The sequence below is a fragment of the Stegostoma tigrinum genome, chromosome 37 (genome assembly GCF_030684315.1).
Source record: "Stegostoma tigrinum isolate sSteTig4 chromosome 37, sSteTig4.hap1, whole genome shotgun sequence".
Taxonomy (NCBI): domain Eukaryota; kingdom Metazoa; phylum Chordata; class Chondrichthyes; order Orectolobiformes; family Stegostomatidae; genus Stegostoma; species Stegostoma tigrinum.
Window position 1 is genome coordinate 13,145,556 of NC_081390.1, and position 17,444 is coordinate 13,162,999.

At 42.1% G+C, this 17,444-nt stretch overlaps 1 protein-coding gene across 2 annotated transcripts in view; it reads right to left on the minus strand.

The window, feature by feature from the left end:
* kat6b (K(lysine) acetyltransferase 6B) overlaps positions 1-17,444 on the minus strand; it is a 213,847-nt gene that overhangs the window by 104,992 nt on the left and 91,411 nt on the right. For both annotated transcript variants that reach the window (XM_048563299.2, XM_059640390.1), the window contains exons 4-5: positions 9,367-9,482; positions 4,878-4,959 (exon numbers count right to left, since the gene is read on the minus strand). In XM_048563299.2, coding sequence (XP_048419256.2) covers positions 4,878-4,959; positions 9,367-9,482 — 198 coding nt within the window. The remainder of the gene's footprint in view (positions 1-4,877; positions 4,960-9,366; positions 9,483-17,444) is intronic.

Genomic DNA, 17,444 nt, shown 5'->3' on the forward strand with positions numbered 1-17,444 from the left:
TTCCTATAACAGGGAGACCAGAACGAGACACAGTACTCCAGAAGAGACCTTGTCAATATCTGTGCAACCTCAATATAACATTCTCAATTCCTGTAGTCTGATCAGTGGAGGCAAGCATGCTTAATGCCTCGTTAACCACCCTATCTATAGGTGACATAAACTTCAAAGAATTATATACCAGCACCCCGTGGTCTCGCTGTTCTTCGGGTCTGGTGACCCTTCTTCAGAACGTATTCTGAGGAAGGGTCACTGGATCTGAAACGTTAACACTGTTTATTTCCCCACATGGACGTTGTCAGACCTGCTGAGCTTTTCCAGCAACTTTGTTTTAGTTCCCGATTTACAGCATCCGCACTTCTTTCGGTTTTTATTTAAAAGTGAAGTCAGCACTGATCCCTGCGGAACATCACTGGTCACAGGCTCCCAGTCCAAAAACAAACCTCTGCCATCAATGTGTCTCCAGCCGTTAAGACATTTTTGTATTCAACTGGCAAGCTCACTCTGAATCCCATGTGACCTAACTTTAATAATTAGTTTACCATGCAGAACCTTGTAAAGGCTTTAGTAAAGTCCAAATAAACAATATCTACCGCTTTGCCCTCATCAATCTTCTTGATTATTTCCTCAAAAAACTCTATCAAGTTTGTGAGGCACAATTTCCCTCGTGTAAAACCATGCTGACTTTCCAGATGCATATAAATCCTATCTTTCAGAACCACTTTCAATCCAACTTACCCAAAGTCAGACTTGACAGTTCCAAGCCTTCTGTTTACTTGCCTTCTTAAACAAAGGCATCACGTTAGCCATTCTCCAGTCATCCGAAAGCTCCCAAATTACAGATGATACAAATAATTCTGCAAGGGGCCCCGCAATTTCCTCCCTAACTTCCCACAACATCCTAGGACACGCTAGGCCAGGTCCTACAGATTTATTCACCTTTATATTTTCTAAGGCCTCCAGGCACATCCTCTTCTGAAATGTGAACTGTTTCTAAAACATCAATATTTCTGAGTTCTCTAGCCTACATTTCTTTCTCCACAATAAAAAGCAGTGCAAAATATTCATTTAATATCTCTCTCATCTCCTGAGGTTCAACACAAAGATGACTTCTTTGATCTTTAAAGGGGTCCAACTGTCTCTCTCTAGTTGCAGTCTTATTCTTAATGCATTTGCAGAATCTCTTTGGATTATCCTTAACTTTATTTGTTAAGGCTCTCTCTTATCCTCCCTTTGCCTTCCTGATCTCCCTGTTCAGAATTACCCTACACTCTTTACATTTTTGAAGAGATTCATTCGAACCCAGTTGTCTTTCTCAAATGTATTTTATTTTATTCTCGACTTCAACGTCAATATTCTTATTCATCCATTGTTCTCTAATCCTACCAGTCTTGCCTTACCTTTCATTCTGATAAGAACATAAAGACTCTGAATTCTCATTTTCACACTTTTGAATGTCTCCCACTCACCAGATGTCCCTTTACTTGTGAACAGGTTGTTTTGATCAATTTTTATGCAATCTTGTCTCATACCCGTTAAAGTTTGCTTTACTCCAATGAAAAAAATTTAGTTTTTATGGAGGCTAATCCTTTTTCACATCAATTTTAAAACAAATTATGATCACAAGGTCAAAGTATTCCTTTCCTATCACTTCAGTCACTTGCCCTGTCTTATTACCTAAGAGAAGATCAAGTTGTGTTTCTTCTTTAGGAATATTTACACACTAAAAGAAACTGTTCTTGAATACATTTAACAAATTCTTCACCATCCAACTATTTAATAATGGTAGTTCCAGCCAATGTTGGACAATTAAAATCACTATTACAACCTTTTATTCTTGAATATTTGTTCCATAATTTCCCTTTGACTATTGGAGGCTCAATGGGACAGTTCCATCTAAGGTGATCCCTTTTTTTAAATTTCGAATTTCAACCCATATATTTGCGCTGTACAATTTTTCAGAAATATCTCTCATTACAGCAAAAATGTTTTCCTTAATTAAAAAACACCAAACCTCTTCTGCCTATAGCATCTGACACCCTGAACACTGAAGCTGCCAGTCACGTCCATCCCTCGGCCAACGTCCTCGTGCATGAATCACAAAAAGTCAGCATCCAAGCTCAATGGGCAACAGTGAAGCCCAAATTTCTATTTGCCCTTATTTCAAAGGGAATAGAGAATAAGAATAGGCAAGTCTTGCTAAAAATATACAGGATATTAATCAGATCATATCCGGAATACTGTGAACAGTATCAGTCCCTGTAACTAAGGAAAACAATTTGGAGTTGAAGGCAGTCCAGAAAATGTCCAATAGGTTGATAACAGGTATGAAGGGATTTTCCTATGTAGAGAGTTTGAGTAGGTTGGGCTTGTAGTCATTGGAACTTAAAAGAACGAGAATCAACCTCATTGAAACTTAAGATTGTCGGGGAATTTGACAGGGTAGATGTTGACAGGTTGTTTTTTCTCCTGTCAGAGAGTCTTGGAACAGCAGGCATAATCTCAGAATAAAAGATCACCCATTTATGACAGAGATAAGGAGGACTTTCTGCTCTCAAAGGGTAGGAAATCTATGGAATTATTTGTTGCAGAGGGCTGTCAAGGCTCTGTCATTAGTTTGTTGAAGGCTGAGACAGATAAGTTCTAAATCAATAAGGGAATCAAAGGTTATAAATATGGGAAAGTAGAGTTGAGGATTATCAGTTCAATCATCATCTTATTGAATGGCTGAGCAAACCGATGAGGCAAAAAGCCTAGTTCTGCTTCTACGTCTCATGGACATAGGTGGCACAGATGTACAATCTTTAAAACTACAGGTAAATTGCAAAAACAGGATTGAATGAGAAACAAGATTAGAACATTTAAAAAAAATAGAAAAAATAACAAACCCAAAAACATCATTCACAACAATCTACCTGTACGGCCAAACTGAAACACAAAGTAACGAACGGGGGGATCGTGGCACTGCAGCAACATCACTGGATCAATAATTCAGAACCCCAGATTAATGTTCTTGGGACACAGATCTGAATGCTACCTTGGCAGGTGGTAAAATTTTAATTCAATAAAATCTGGTATTAAAAACAGGTGACCATTTCAATTGTCATAAAAATCCATCTAGTTAACTAACGTCCTTCAAGAGAGGATATCTACAACCCTTAACAGATATGATCTACACATGACTCAGAAAACAGCTTCATTAACACCCTAGATAACACAATGTGGAGCTGGAGGAACACAGCATGCCAGGCAACATCAGAGGAACAGGAAAGCTGACGTTTTGGTTGGAACCCTTCTTCAGAAATGGGGGAAGGGGCATGGAGGTCTGAAATAAATAGCGAGAGCAGGGGTGGGGCTGGGGAAGATAGGTGGGATGGTGATAGATGAGTGCAGGTAGGCAGTGGTGAGGATTGGTCAGTGAGATGGTAGGAGTGGATAGGTAGGAGAAAAGATGGACAGGTTGTGTCAGGTCAAGGAGGCGAGGACAGGAGGGAGGGTCGGTCATGGGATGAGGCTGGGGGTGGGGAGATTTCCCTGGGGAAGGCAGTGCTGAGCTCCTAACTGAACTGCTTGGGTGGTAGGAAACCAACAGTTCTGATCGGAGAAGTCCCCATTGAGACCAGTGGGTTGTAGGTTCCCAAGGCAGAATATAACGTGCTGCTCCTCTGGTTTCCAGGTGGGGTCACTGTGACACTGGAGGCAGCCCAGGATGGACATGTTGCCCAGGGAGTGGGAAGGGGAGCTAAAGTGGTTCACAACTGAGAAGTGTTGTCATTTGTTGCGAACAGAGCGTAGGTGCTCTACAAAGTGGCCTCTGAGCCTCCGAGCTCCCTTCCCCCTTCTGAAGAAGGGTCCCGACCTGAAACGTCAACTTTCCTGCTGCTCTGATGCTGTCTGGCCTGCTGTGTTCCTCCAGCTCCACACTGTGTTATCTCTGACTCCAGCATCAGCAGTTGTTACTATCTCTAACACCAACACCCTTCCAAACAGAACTGTTGGTTTCCTACCCACCCAAAAGCTGCAGCAGTTCAAGTAGGTGCTCACCACTGCCTTCCCCAGGGAAATTAGCAATGGGCAAATACAAATTACTGGGTGAGGTAAAAAAGATGTGTAATAATTGAGATCGCAAAAATTAATCAATACATAGTTTCTAATATATTAAGTGGCGAGGGGTAAATCACAAAATAAAATAGATTGAATACGATCTGTGTCACGAACAATTTGACAGAATAAGTGACCTTTTCCTGTTCAATGTCTTTTCTCATTTTTTCCAATTAACCTTCCGCGTGAGGAAGTAATTTTGGGTCCAAACTGACCTATCACACAGGAGGTAATATTTCTTTGGGAGGCTAAAGATTTATTGAATGATCTGAAGTTTTTTTTAAAAAAAGTACATTACTTCTGCTTGGATGTGCAGATTTTTAAAGCTAGTATTCATAGGACAGAAGTGTTACAGGCAAGGCAAGCAATTATTCCCCTAACTATCCTCGACAAATTAGAGTTGAATAGTTTTCTTCACAAACGAGTGACTTGTTAAGGCATCTCACAGGGCAGTTAGGAATTAGGGGGTTTGATGTCAGAAATGGGTCAGACCTGCAAAAGAGAACAAAATTCCTTCCCTCGACATTAGCAAACCAAATGGATTTCTATAACAATCCTCCAGAGTTAAATGATCAACATAGTTGATACTAGCCCTTTATTCAAGATTTATTTAATTCATTGAAATTAATCCCTCCAGTTGTCTAAACTTATATTTTTGTATCATTTGTCCAGACCTCTAGTACACAAACGCAAAGCTACTATCCTCTCCATTTGTAATTCCCAACAAATACTTTTTGAAAATAACGAACAAGTCTCCCACACATTAGTCTCAGTAATACCTTTTGGCATTCTGGAGAGTGGTGGGTCACAGCATTCCATGTGAAATCCTCGATCACAGGAATCACAAAAAAGCATATTATCCTAGAGAGAGAAAAATTGCAAAATACTTAAATACATAAAAGTCACTTGTGTGTTTAAATTGTACTAAGTTGTAAGCAAATGTTAAAATTACTAAGTAATTAATATGAACCTGCTTCTGATTTAATATACATTGATGATGATATTTATTATTCCATCCTGTTCTCACATATACAGATCAATGTTCCTTTTCCAAACCTGCAAGCTGAAAAACTGACTTCATGTCTCTTTTTAGCATTGGTACAATTACTTCAATAGCAATAATTATTTCAATACAATCATTATTTCCTTTAAACACTGCTTCAAAAGGTGGAAAGCAGAAAGGGAGAGTAATTTAGAGGATGCCCCACAAACTGAAGGCACAGCAACCAATGGAGGAGTGTTAAAAGTTGCGCATGGGGCAAAATTAGAGGAACAAACATATATGCCTTACAGCATCGTGGAATTGGAGGAGATTAGAACGGAGGTATAAGTAGGGATTTGAAACAAAAACGAAAATATTTCTCTCAAGATGTTGTTTGAGAACAAGCTGATGTAGCAGGGAGAATAGCTGAACAAAGCTCACAGTGAGTTAAGAGACAAGCAGAGATTTTGCTGAGCTCAAGTTTTACAGATGGTAGAATGTGGGAGATAAGCCATGAATGCTCTGAAATAATCAAGTCTAGAGGTAATGGAAAGCATGAATCAAAGTTTCAACAACAGATGGGCAGAGACTGGAGTAAGTTGAATGATATTGTGCAAGTAGAAGTATGTTGTTAGTAATTCCAAAGATAAGTTTTGAAACTCATGCAGAGTCAAATATGACGCCAACATGGCTAAATCTCAAACTATTGTCAGGAGAGGGATGGCATTGTTAGTTATGGATTGAAAACAAAGGCATTCGTCTTCCTTATAGTTAAATGGAGGAAATTTCTGCTCAACCAGCACTGGGATGTTGAGGAAGCATTATGATGATTTAGCAAAAATGGAGGAGTTGAAAGGCAGTGGGTGAGGAAGGGCTGGTTGTCACCAGACACACATGAGATTTACTTCTTTTGTTTCAGATGATGTCATGTAGAGGCAAAAATCATTTCTTCTCAAAATCCTAGGAAGACATGCTGTCTAGAAATTAAACTGAACCAGCCACAGCAGTTACAAGAGCAGGTTAGAGGCTGGATATTCTGCAGTGACTAACTCATCTACTGACTCCTCAAAGTTTTTCCATCATCTGCAAGACACAAGTTAAGAGTGTGGGGAATATTCTCCACTTACCAGAAACAGGCACAACAACAAAACTCTCTCATGCCGGCAAAAGCACCTCACTCGATTAGCATCCCACGCATCATCCTGAACATGGACTCCCTCATTGTGATTGAAACACACACCATATTTTTTGAGATGCACTGCAGCAACTCAGTGAAGTTCTTCACTAGAGCTGAGTAGAACAAGACTGTATGTGCATACCAAAACCAGCATCTGCAAATTTCAAGTCACGCACAATCCAGACTTGGAACAATATCAGTGTTCCTTTATCATTACGAGGTCAATATTGTGCACCTTACAACTTGAAGTTCTCTGTATGCACCAATGCAACAGTTGCCACAGAGATTTAAGAAGGCAGCTCACAAACACTTTTCAAGAGCATCTGGCGTGTGCCTCATCAATTTTGATTTCACATAAACAAATTAAAAACCTTTATGCTTCACAAATATTTACATTTTAAAATTCACATAAACTAGACGGACTCCAGAAATGTGTGAGTGATAATGGGAACTGCAGATGCTGGAGAATCCAAGACAATAAAATGTGAGGCTGGATGAACACAGCAGGCCCGGCAGCATCTCAGGAGCACAAAAGCTGACGTTTCAGGCCTCGACCCTTCATCAGAGAGGGGGATGGGGTGAGGGTTCTGGAATAAATAGGGAGACAGGGGGAGGAGGACCGAAGATGGAGAGAAAAGAAGATAGTGGAGAGGAGAGTATAGGTGGGGAGGTAGGGAGGGGATAGGTCAGTCCAGGGAAGACGGACAGATCAAGGAGGTGGGATGAGGTTAGTAGGTAGGAGATGGAGGTGCGGCTTGGGGTGGGAGGAAGGAATGGGTGAGAGGAAGAACAGGTTAGGGAAGCAGAGACAGGTTGGACTGGTTTTGGGATGTAGTGGGTGGAGGGGAAGAGCTGGGCTGGTTGTGCGGTGCAGTGGGGGGAGGGGACGAACTGGGCTGGTTTTGGGATGTGGTGGGGCAAGGGGAGATTTTGAAGCTGGTGAAGTCCACTTTGATACCATTGGGCTGCAGGGTTCCCAAGCGGAATATGAGTTGCTGTTCCCGTAACATTCGGGTGGCATCATTGTGGCACTGCAGGAGGCCCGTGATGGACATGTTATCTAAAGAATGGGAGGGGGAGTGGAAATGGTTTGCAACTGGGAGGTGCAGTAGTTTATTGTGAACCAAGCAGAGGTGTTCTGCAAAGCGGTCCCCAAGCCTCCGCTTGGTTTCCCCAATGTAGAGGTAGCCACACCGGGTACAGTGGATGCAGTATACCACATTGGCAGATGTGCAGGTGAACCTCTGCTTAATATGGAAAGTCATCTTGGGGCCTGGGATAGGGGCGAGGGAGGAGGTGTGGGGGCAAGTGTAGCATTTCCTGCAGTTGCAGGGGAAGGTGCCAGATGTGGTGGGGTTGGAGGGCAGTGTGCAGCGAACAAGTGAGTCATGGAGAGAGTGGTCTCTCCGGAAAGCAGACAAGGGTGGGGATGGAAAAATGTCTCGAGTGGTGGGGTTGGATTGTAGATGGAGGAAGTGTTGGAGGATGATGCGTTGTATCCGGAGGTTGGTGGGGTGGTGTGTGAGAACGAGGGGGATCCTCTGGCAGGGGCGGGGTGTGAGGGATGTGTTGCGGGAAACACGGTCGAGGGCGTTCTCTACCACTGTGTGTGTGTGTGTGTGTGTGTGTGTGTGTGTGTGGGGGGGGGGGGGGGGGGGGGAGAGGGGGGGGAGTTGCGGTCCTTGAGGAACTTGAACATCTGGGATGTGGGGAGTGGAATGCCTCATCGCGGGAGCAGATGCGGCGGAGGCGGAGGAATTGGCAACAGGGGATGGAATTTTTGCAGGAGGGTGGGTGGGAGGAGGTGTATTCTAGGTAGCTGTGGGAGTCGGTGGGCTTGAAATGGACATCAGTTACAAGTTGGTTGCCTGAGATGGAGACTGAGGTGTCCAGGAGAGTGACGGATGTGCTGGAGATGGCCCAGGTGAACTGAAGGTTGGGGTGGAAGGTGTTGAAGTGGATGAACTGTTCGAGCTCCTCTGGAGAGCAAGAGGCGGCGCCGATACAGTCATCAATGTAACGGAGGAAGAGGTGGGGTTTGGGGCCTGTGTAGGTGCGGAAGAGGGACTGTTCCACATAACCTACAAAGAGGCAGGCATAGCTGGGGCCCATGCGGGTGCCCATGGCCACCCCCTTTGTCTTTAGGAAGTGGAAGGAATCGAAAGAGAAGTTGTTGAGGGTGAGGACGAGTTCGGCTAGGCGGATGAGGGTGTCGGTGGAGGGGGACTGGTCGGGCCTGCGGGACAGGAACCAGCCCAGTTCGTCCCCTCCCCCTACTGCATCACACAAACAGCCCAGCTCTTCCCCTCCACCCACTGCATCCCAAAACCAGTCCAACCTGTCTCTGCTTCCCTAACCTGTTCTTCCTCTCACCCATTTCTTCCTCCCACCCCAAGCCGCACCTCCATCTCCTACCTACTAACCTCATCCCACCTCCTTGATCTGTCCGTCTTCCCTGGACTGACCTATCCCCTCCCTACCTCCCCACCTATACTCTCCTCTCCACTATCTTCTTTTCTCTCCAACTTCGGTCCTCCTCCCCCTGTCTCCCTATTTATTCCAGAACCCTCACCCCATCCCCCTCTCTGATGAAGGGTCGAGGCCTGAAATGTCAACTTTTGTGCTCCTGAGCCTGCTGTGTTCATCCAGCCTCACATTTTATTGTCTTGGACTGCAGAAATGGTTTGGTCACTTGGCAACAAGTTTCACTGCTTCAAATACACAAAAGTACATGTACTTACTCTTGCAGAAAGCAACTACTAATTTTGACAATTGCACTTCTGATGATTGATTCACCAATAAAAGAAGCAAACTGAAAACTGTGCAGAGACTAAAACCAACAGTGAGCAGATCGAGGGTGTGAAGAACAGCAGAAGGAAGAAAAACAAAGCAGGGGAAAGGAAGGAACAAGGTAAGGAACAAGGGAAGGGAAGTAGCGATCGGAAGTGAAAGGTGGAAAGAACAAAGAAATAGAGAGAAAAGGGAAGGAGAGAAAGAGGAAGGGGAGGGGACAGTGAGGAGGGGAGCGATTAAGAAGGGGAAAGAAAATGACAGAAAAGGAGGAGTGAGAAATCGGTGAGAGAGAAAAGGTGAGTCAACAAATACTTACAGCATTTTTTCCTTGATCTCGACAAGCACTGCAGGTCTTGCACTCAATACACTGCCATCTTAAAGTTTTCACGTGGGCAGTTAACTCGGGAGAGAACTTTAGACATGATGGATGCCCTTCAAACAAGAAAAACAATTTCAATTTCTGATCTTAATGCAGCAGTATCTGTAGTGAGTCTTATCATAACTAGCTTCCCATAATGGTTCATTCTGAAAATGCATCCAACAGTATTAAATTATCTAAAATGTTCCCAAATTCAATGCCTCATCTCCACTGTCTCAGCTACAGCAGTATGACACAAGTAGCCAGTTAAAAAAAAAGGATATCTGGAAAGATTCACTTCTTATGTGCTTTTGCTCATGTGCATCAATGATGCCTGAACAGGACTAGTGCTTATTTACAATCCTGTTAGCCATGACCAATTTTACCAGTGAACAGCCATTTAGACAAAATACTAAAGGACTATTGGTGAACAAAAGAATCGTGATTGTGGTTGAATGGAATTAGCAGGTGGTGAGAATTTATCTACTGGCAAAAGCCAGTAGATGAAACAAAAGAACAGGAATGAAAGTAAAACAATCAACCTTTCATAAAGATTGAATGATAAAGCACGATTGTCAGAATAAAAAGAAAATTTAGATTGAAAGAAAGGGAGAATGCGCTGTGTGTGAGAGATGGAGACAGACCTAGAAGCGCAACAACTGGATGCTGAAGATTTGGAAAATCTATTATTACGGTCAAATTTAAAGAAAGATAACCTCAAATGCATAGAAGGCATGTTTAAGCTATGATAGTTTGGAAAGCAGCATGGAAATTCTACGGAAGAATAGATGATGGATTTTAACAGATTATATTCAAAATTGTAAAAAACTTTATTTAAAGATTCCTAATTCAGTGCTTAGTTTTAAATTGTTGGAATATGTCAAGATAGTCCAAGATGACATACTCCCCATATTAACTGGAGGTAGAGTTTTAAAAAGAAGCACACTTTTGGAGCAGGTGTCAGAAACCTTAAAAAAAATTCCTGAAAAAACATTAATTCCCAGTGGCTTTCATAGCTCAACCAGTGCATTCAGCAATAATGTAGATAACAAACAAGCCAATAGTAACAGAAACAAAAGATAGCCTGGCTGACAGCTTCAATATGAAACAAGAATCATAACTACAATGATAGAGATAGAGATGCATCCTGCAATTATAACAGACAATAGCAACTGGGGAACTATAATAGATGAACGAACCCCAGGAGTTGCAGAGGCATGGTTAACAAGTATTTTAGATGTGATACAAGATGATATCATAATGCCTTGAAATGTCCTAAGCATCAGTCAAATTGTTATTGTCTTCCCAAAGCAGAGAGCAGTTCTTTCATTCGAGAGAGACGACTGGTGGTGATTTAACGTGAGGGTCAGCATATTTCAGGTGAGGGGAGAGGTTGAGAAAAAGAATCCTTCAAAGGTAACAACAGCCAGTGTGGGGATACTGTTAGCATCATATTGCTTCGCAAAGCAACCATCCAGCAAAGTGAGCTAAACTGACAAGTATTTCAAATTGCCTGCCACACAAAAGGCTTGCAAGGAGAAAACAATGATATTGATCAGGTAGAAAGTGTACAGTTATAAGAAGCAGCAGCCTTGTTGCTAATATTTTATGTTAATTCAGCTGCATTGTGTTGGATAGTCATTGCACATTCAGTGTGTGGAGCAGATTGATTAAAACATTACCTAGATTCTTTAGAGAACAAGAACTGAAAGTAAAAGTTAACAAATTTGAGAGTTCTACTAACTCTAGGTTTGGGGAGGGAATCATGCTGGAATCACTAAAAAGAGTGGTGACTCCCTGGAATATAGCTGGCCTAAACCATTTTCTCAACATCCAGTATCAAATGAAATACTTTTACTGTTGAGCAGACTGCCTAAGGAAAAACCACAAATGAAACTGGATATAAATCACTACGAGGTAATTATTATTAGGAAGTCAATGGATTTATTCTTTACACAATCTGGATATTATTGTATTCGTTTAATAAGACCTAACTTCTCTAATCAAAATATTAAACAAATGTTAATGGCATCAGATGATGAGTTTAAAAGAAAAAAACATTAGCTATCTTAAAACAAAAACAGATGTTTGCTCATCAATATTCTCAAAGATTAAAATCCTTCCAAAGGACACAGGAGTAATGGATGGTGAGTACCTGTAAAAAGGGATCAATGATAAGTGTGACAATTTTAAGCAAAATACAGAGGATATCAGAGGCCGTCTAAACAGACATTAATAAAGTTGCAGCAATGGGTTTACAAGTATGGGATAAGCAGAAAAACATTTTCATTGTGCATTTCATAGTTTTGGCAACTAGATTTAAGCAGTCTGCAATAATATATAAAGATAAAGGAGGAAACGTGGACAAGGTAATAGTGAAATGGGTAAGAATTGGATTGAGACACAAGCTAAATTCCTAATGGCCAATTAAGGGAGCGGTGGTGGGAGGAAACAGACAAAATTTGCCAATGATAAATTTAGGGATAAACAGGGAAAATATGAATGTTACGGTAATGTATATAGAGCCAGCAACGCCTTATCGTAATGGTGTGTGAGAAAGAAATCACGCAGTAATACTTGAGATGCTTTACAAACCACTAGTCGAGCAACCGGGTTGTACATTAAAATCTGTCCTGCCATGGGCAGTCATTGCAAACATTTCACAGCAAATAGTTAGGGACTACAGTGTACATCAATTGGTTTTTGGAAGAAACCCAAAAATTGCTTCAATAACAAGGAAAAGGACTGTAATTAACTCTACTTCTTCTGCGCACTTGAAAACCTTGCATGGAGGCAGAAGAGCCTTCAATAAGGCTGAGGCTTCAAAGAAAATTTTTTACAAGCCTTACAGTATCGTATAGGACCATCAGAAACAAATTTTAAGAGAAGGATAGAAAGTTCGAGAAGGTACTGACAGAAAAATAGTAATTTTACAGCATGACAACCAAACTACTGGAGAGCATTACTAGGGTTTAAGTACCAATAATTAAACATTTACATGTCATAGAAAGTAATGAGAAAACATACTTCACAAACACATGTTGGAAAGTTATGAGGAGACCAGATTAAGGCTGACCCCATACTGACAAAGTGATACAATGATATAGGGCAAGGTATTTGCCCAAAGATAACAACAGAAGTTAGCACTGAAGTACCATATTTGCCAGAGAAGACCTGTAAATAGAGAATGCATTACAGGGAGAACAGGGAAAAAGTGCTAGCAAATACAAACATCGAGAGTTGGGGGTAAGATTCATGGTTTGGCAAAATGCAATAAAGACTGGAAGGCCAGAAGATGCAGTCCAAGTTTTGAAAGTGGACCTGAAATTGAACATAACCCTAAGAGACAATGCTTGCCAAATATTTTCCCTGTGATCCCACTTGAAAATTCGAAAAGTGTTGTGGCTCCATGAGAGCTGGAGCATAGTTGTGATGGCTTGGTCAGAGCTCTGTGGCAGTCATTAGTGCCTGAGCTCTCAACCCCAAAATTTATGAAAATAAACAAATGCGTTTATGGGTTAAATGAGACAACAAGGGATGGTATTTCTCAATTAGGTTAGTCTTGCTGCAAGGAGATTGAATCCAGTTTTAACTCACATCCATAATGTTCTCAAGGCACCACAAAAACAAACAAGCCGACATCTTCCTTTCTTATTCATTCATGGAATGTGGGAATTACTGGCTGGGCGACTTCATGAACTGCAGCAGTCCATTTTGTGTAGCAACAGCAAGCTAATAGTTCCAGGATTTTGTCCTACCGACACTGAAGGAACCACGATGCATGTCCAAGTCAGGATGCTGTGTGGCTTGAAGAGGAATGTGCAGATGATGATATTTTGGTGTATCGCTGTCCTTGTCCTTCTAGTTGGTAGTGATCCTGGGTTTGTACGTTGCCGTCTAAGGAAATCTGGTGAATTTTTGCAGTGAAGCTTGTAAATGAAACACATTGCTGCTATTGAGCATCAGTGGTAGAGGGACCAAATGTTGTGGATGTGGTGCCAATTAAGTGAGCTGCTTTATCCTGGATAATGCCAAGCATCCAGTTTTGTTGGAGCAGGACTTATCCTGCACACTTCTGAATTGTGCCTTGTAGGTGATGGGTTACACATTCCAGGATTCCTAGCCTTTGCCCTGTTCTTCTAGTGATGGTATTTATAGGGACAGTTCAGTTCAGTTTCTGGTTAATGACAACTCCAGAATGTTGATAGTGGGGAATTCAAGGATAGCAATACCATTTTATGTCAAGGGTAGATGGTTAGATGGTCTCTTCTTGGAGATGGTCAATGTCTGGCACTTGTGTGGCACAAATGTTTCTTGCCACCTGTCCAAACGTGGATATTGTCCAGTCTTACTGCATTTAGACATGGAATGCTTCAGTATCTAAGGAGTCACAAACTGTCAGCCAATATTCCTACTTCTGAACTTAGGTTGGAGGAAAACTTATTGACGAAGCAGTTGCAAGGATGTCCTAGAGCTGAGATTACTGTCCTCCAATGACCAGAATCATCTTCCTTTGTGCCAGGTATGACTGCAATAGCAGAGTTAACTCCCTTTTTGCTAGGGCTCCTTGATACCATACTAGGTCAACCTTGATGTCAGGGCATTCACACTCTCCTCACCTCTGGAATTCAATCTTTTGTCCATATTTGGACCAACGCTGTAAAGCAGTCTGGAGCTTAGTGGTTGTGCCAAATTCAAACTGAGTATCAGTGAGAATGTTATTGTTATGCAAGTGTTGTTTGGTGGCACTGTTAATGGCACTTTCATCAATTTGCTGACGTTTGAAAGTAGATTAATGGGGTAGTAACTGGTCAAGTTGGATTTTTCCTACTTTTACTTTTTGCCTTGGACATACCTAGGCAATTTTCTACCTTACTGGATATATTGTGGTGTTGTAGCTGTAACAGAACAGCTTTGGTTAGGGGCTCGACTAGGTCGGAACCATATCTTCAGTATTATGGCCAGAATATTGTCAGAGTCCATACCCTTTGCAGGATTCAATGATTTCAGTCCTTCCTTGATTGCACATTAAGTGAAATTTGTTGAAGATTGGCATCTGTGATACTGGGGGCCTTAGAGGAGTGCAAGATGGATCACCCTATCAGCACCTGTGGCTGAAGTTCATTGCAAGTTCTTCAGTTTAAATTTTTGCATTGATGTGCTCGTTTCCCCCATTATTGAAGATGGGAGCAATCATTAAAGCTACACCTCCTTTTAATTGTTTAGTTGTCCACCACCGTTCATGACTGGATGTAGCTAGACTGCACAGCTTATATCTGTTGTGGAATCACTTAGTCCTATTGGTCAGGTGCTGTTTGGGATGCAGGTAGTCCTTTTTGGAGCTTCAGCAGGTTGTCATCACATTTTTAGGTATGCCTGGTGCCTTACACACCCTCTTGCATGCTTCACTGAGCCAAGGTTGATTCCCTAGCTTCACAATAGTGGAAATTATATCAAAGCATACGGTTACAGGCTGTACTCGAGTACAATCTGCTGCTACTGGTCGTGGCCCATGGCATCCCATGGACAGCCAGTTTTAAGTTGCTAGATCTGTTCAAAGTCTATCCCATTTGTCATGCTGATGGTGCCACACATGATGGAGAGTATGCTCAATGTGAAAATGGGATTTTATCTCCACGAGGAAGGAGCGGTGGTTACTCTTACTAAAGCTGTCATTGACAGATACATCGGAGACAGGAATATTGGTGAAGGGGAGGTCAAATGTGTCTTTTTGGGCTTGTTCATTCTCTTGCCATCAGCTTCTTGAATAGCTACAGCAGTGGCCTTCAGATCTTGGCCAGCTCTGTCAACAGTCACGCAGCCAAATCATTCTTTGTGAAAGATATTGAAATCATTCATCCAAACTACAGTCTTGTGCCCTTGTTACTCTCAGTGCTTTCTTCGTCCATGGTGTTCAACATGGAGGATACTCTAGGTGGAACTGAAGAGGAAGAGTCATGGTAACTAGCAGGAGGAGGTTTCCTTCTCCATGTTTGAGATGTACAAGGACATTGCCAGGGTTGGAGGGTTCAAGCAATGGGCAGAGGCTGAATAGGCTAGGACTATTTTTCCTGGAGCATCGGAGGTTGAGGGGTGAACTTATAGAGGTTTATAAAATCATGGAGGGGCATGGATAGGGTAAACAGGCAAAGTCATATCCATGGGGTGGGGGAGTCCAGATCTAGAGGGCATAGGTTTTGGTGAGAGGGGAAAGATATAAAGAGGGACATAAGGGGCAAGTTTTTCACGCAGAGGATGGTGCATGAATGGAGTGAACTGCCAGAGGAAGTGTTGGAGGCTGGTACAATTACAAAATTTAAAAGGCATCTGGAATGGGTAAACGAACAGGAAGGGTTTCAAGGGACGTGAGACAAATGCTGGCAAATGGGAATAGATTTTACATTCGATATCTGGTAAGCACAGGCGAATTGGACCAAAGGGTCTGTTTCCGAGCTGTATATCTCCATGACTCTACGATGCTTGAGGGCCTACTGAGGCCTGAAGTCAATGCTAAAGGCTGCCAGGCTAAATATCTCCAGAGTTTATATTACTGTGCAGCCACCTCTACTGTGTTTTGTCCTGACAGGATGTACCCAAGGTTGTTGGTGTTATTCTCTGGCAAATTGTGTGTGAGATATTATCTCAAGAGTATGACTATGTCAGGCTGTTGTTAGACTAGACTGTGAAATAGCTTTCCCAATCTTGGCAATACCTTCAGATATCAGTAAGAATTTTTTTGCAGGGTCAACAAGCCCGAGATCCCTGTTGTTGCTTCTGGTGCCTTAGTCAATGCTATGTGGTTTATCCAGTTACAGTCCATTTCTCCTTTCCAGTGGTTGATACAAGTGAACGGCTTGTTAGGCTATATTAGAGAATCGTTACGAGCAAACCACATGGCAATGGATCTAGAGTCAAACATATCCCAGACCATGACAGGATAGCAGTTTTCCTTTCTTAAAAGCCATCATTGAGTGAGTTAGGTTTTTACAAATTTAGCCATTGATTTAATGGTCATCATTAGGATTTTCAATTCCAGACTATTATTGAACTCAACGTCAAAGATTATCTGTGGGGCTGTTTTACAATTTGAGCAATGTGTATTTAAGATTTGAGGTCAGGCTACAAGAACCTTTACTGCTTTAAATGAATTAGGGCTGGACATTAAACAATCTAAGTCAGGAGTGTCTTTGGATCAACAGTTTCATATGCAAACATAAATTGCAACCCAATAAATCACCCGTCCTTTGCATCAAGGGAAGAAACAGAGCAGACATTTGATTGTACGGTTACACTCACCAAGCTCATACTGAGTGCACAATCATAATCATAATGTATTGGAACAGAATACTGTGATCAAACAAGCAGGAAGTCTTGACAGAAAATTTTAAAATTAAAAAATTAAATTCAGAACAATACACTGTCAAGTTTTCAGGCTGCAGTAAGCCAGATTATATTATAAAGACAGCATATTTTATTTCTCTGCAATTTTAATTGTAGATGGAAATGGGAAAAGGACTGTTTCAGAAGCTTGAGGACTGTTGATCTGACTTTCATTGTGTGTGCTGTCTGCATTGAACAAACACCAACGAGTGGGGGAGGTTATTGCAGACCAGCTGGAGATAATACAGTGTGGAGCTGGAGGCCAGACAGCAGAGGAGCAGGAAAGTTGACGTTTCAGGTCAGGACCCTTCTTCACAAATGGGGAGGGGTGAAGGGAGCTCAGAAATAAATACAGAGAGGAGGGGTAGGGCTGGGGAAGGTAGATGGGATGGTGATAGGTGAGTGCAGGTAGGGATTGGTCAGTGAGGTAGGAGGGGCGGATAGGTGGGAGAGAAGATGGACACGTTGTGTCAGGTCAAGGAAGCGGGAGGTTTGGTCATGGGATGGAGCCAGGGTGAGGAGATTTTAAAACGGATGAAATCCAGGTTTAGGTCATTGGACCCTTGGCTCCCGAGGCAGGATATGCCGACCAAAAGGTGTTCTTGTTTGTTGCGAACAGAGCGCAGATGTTCTAAAAAAAAGTCTCCACTTGGTTT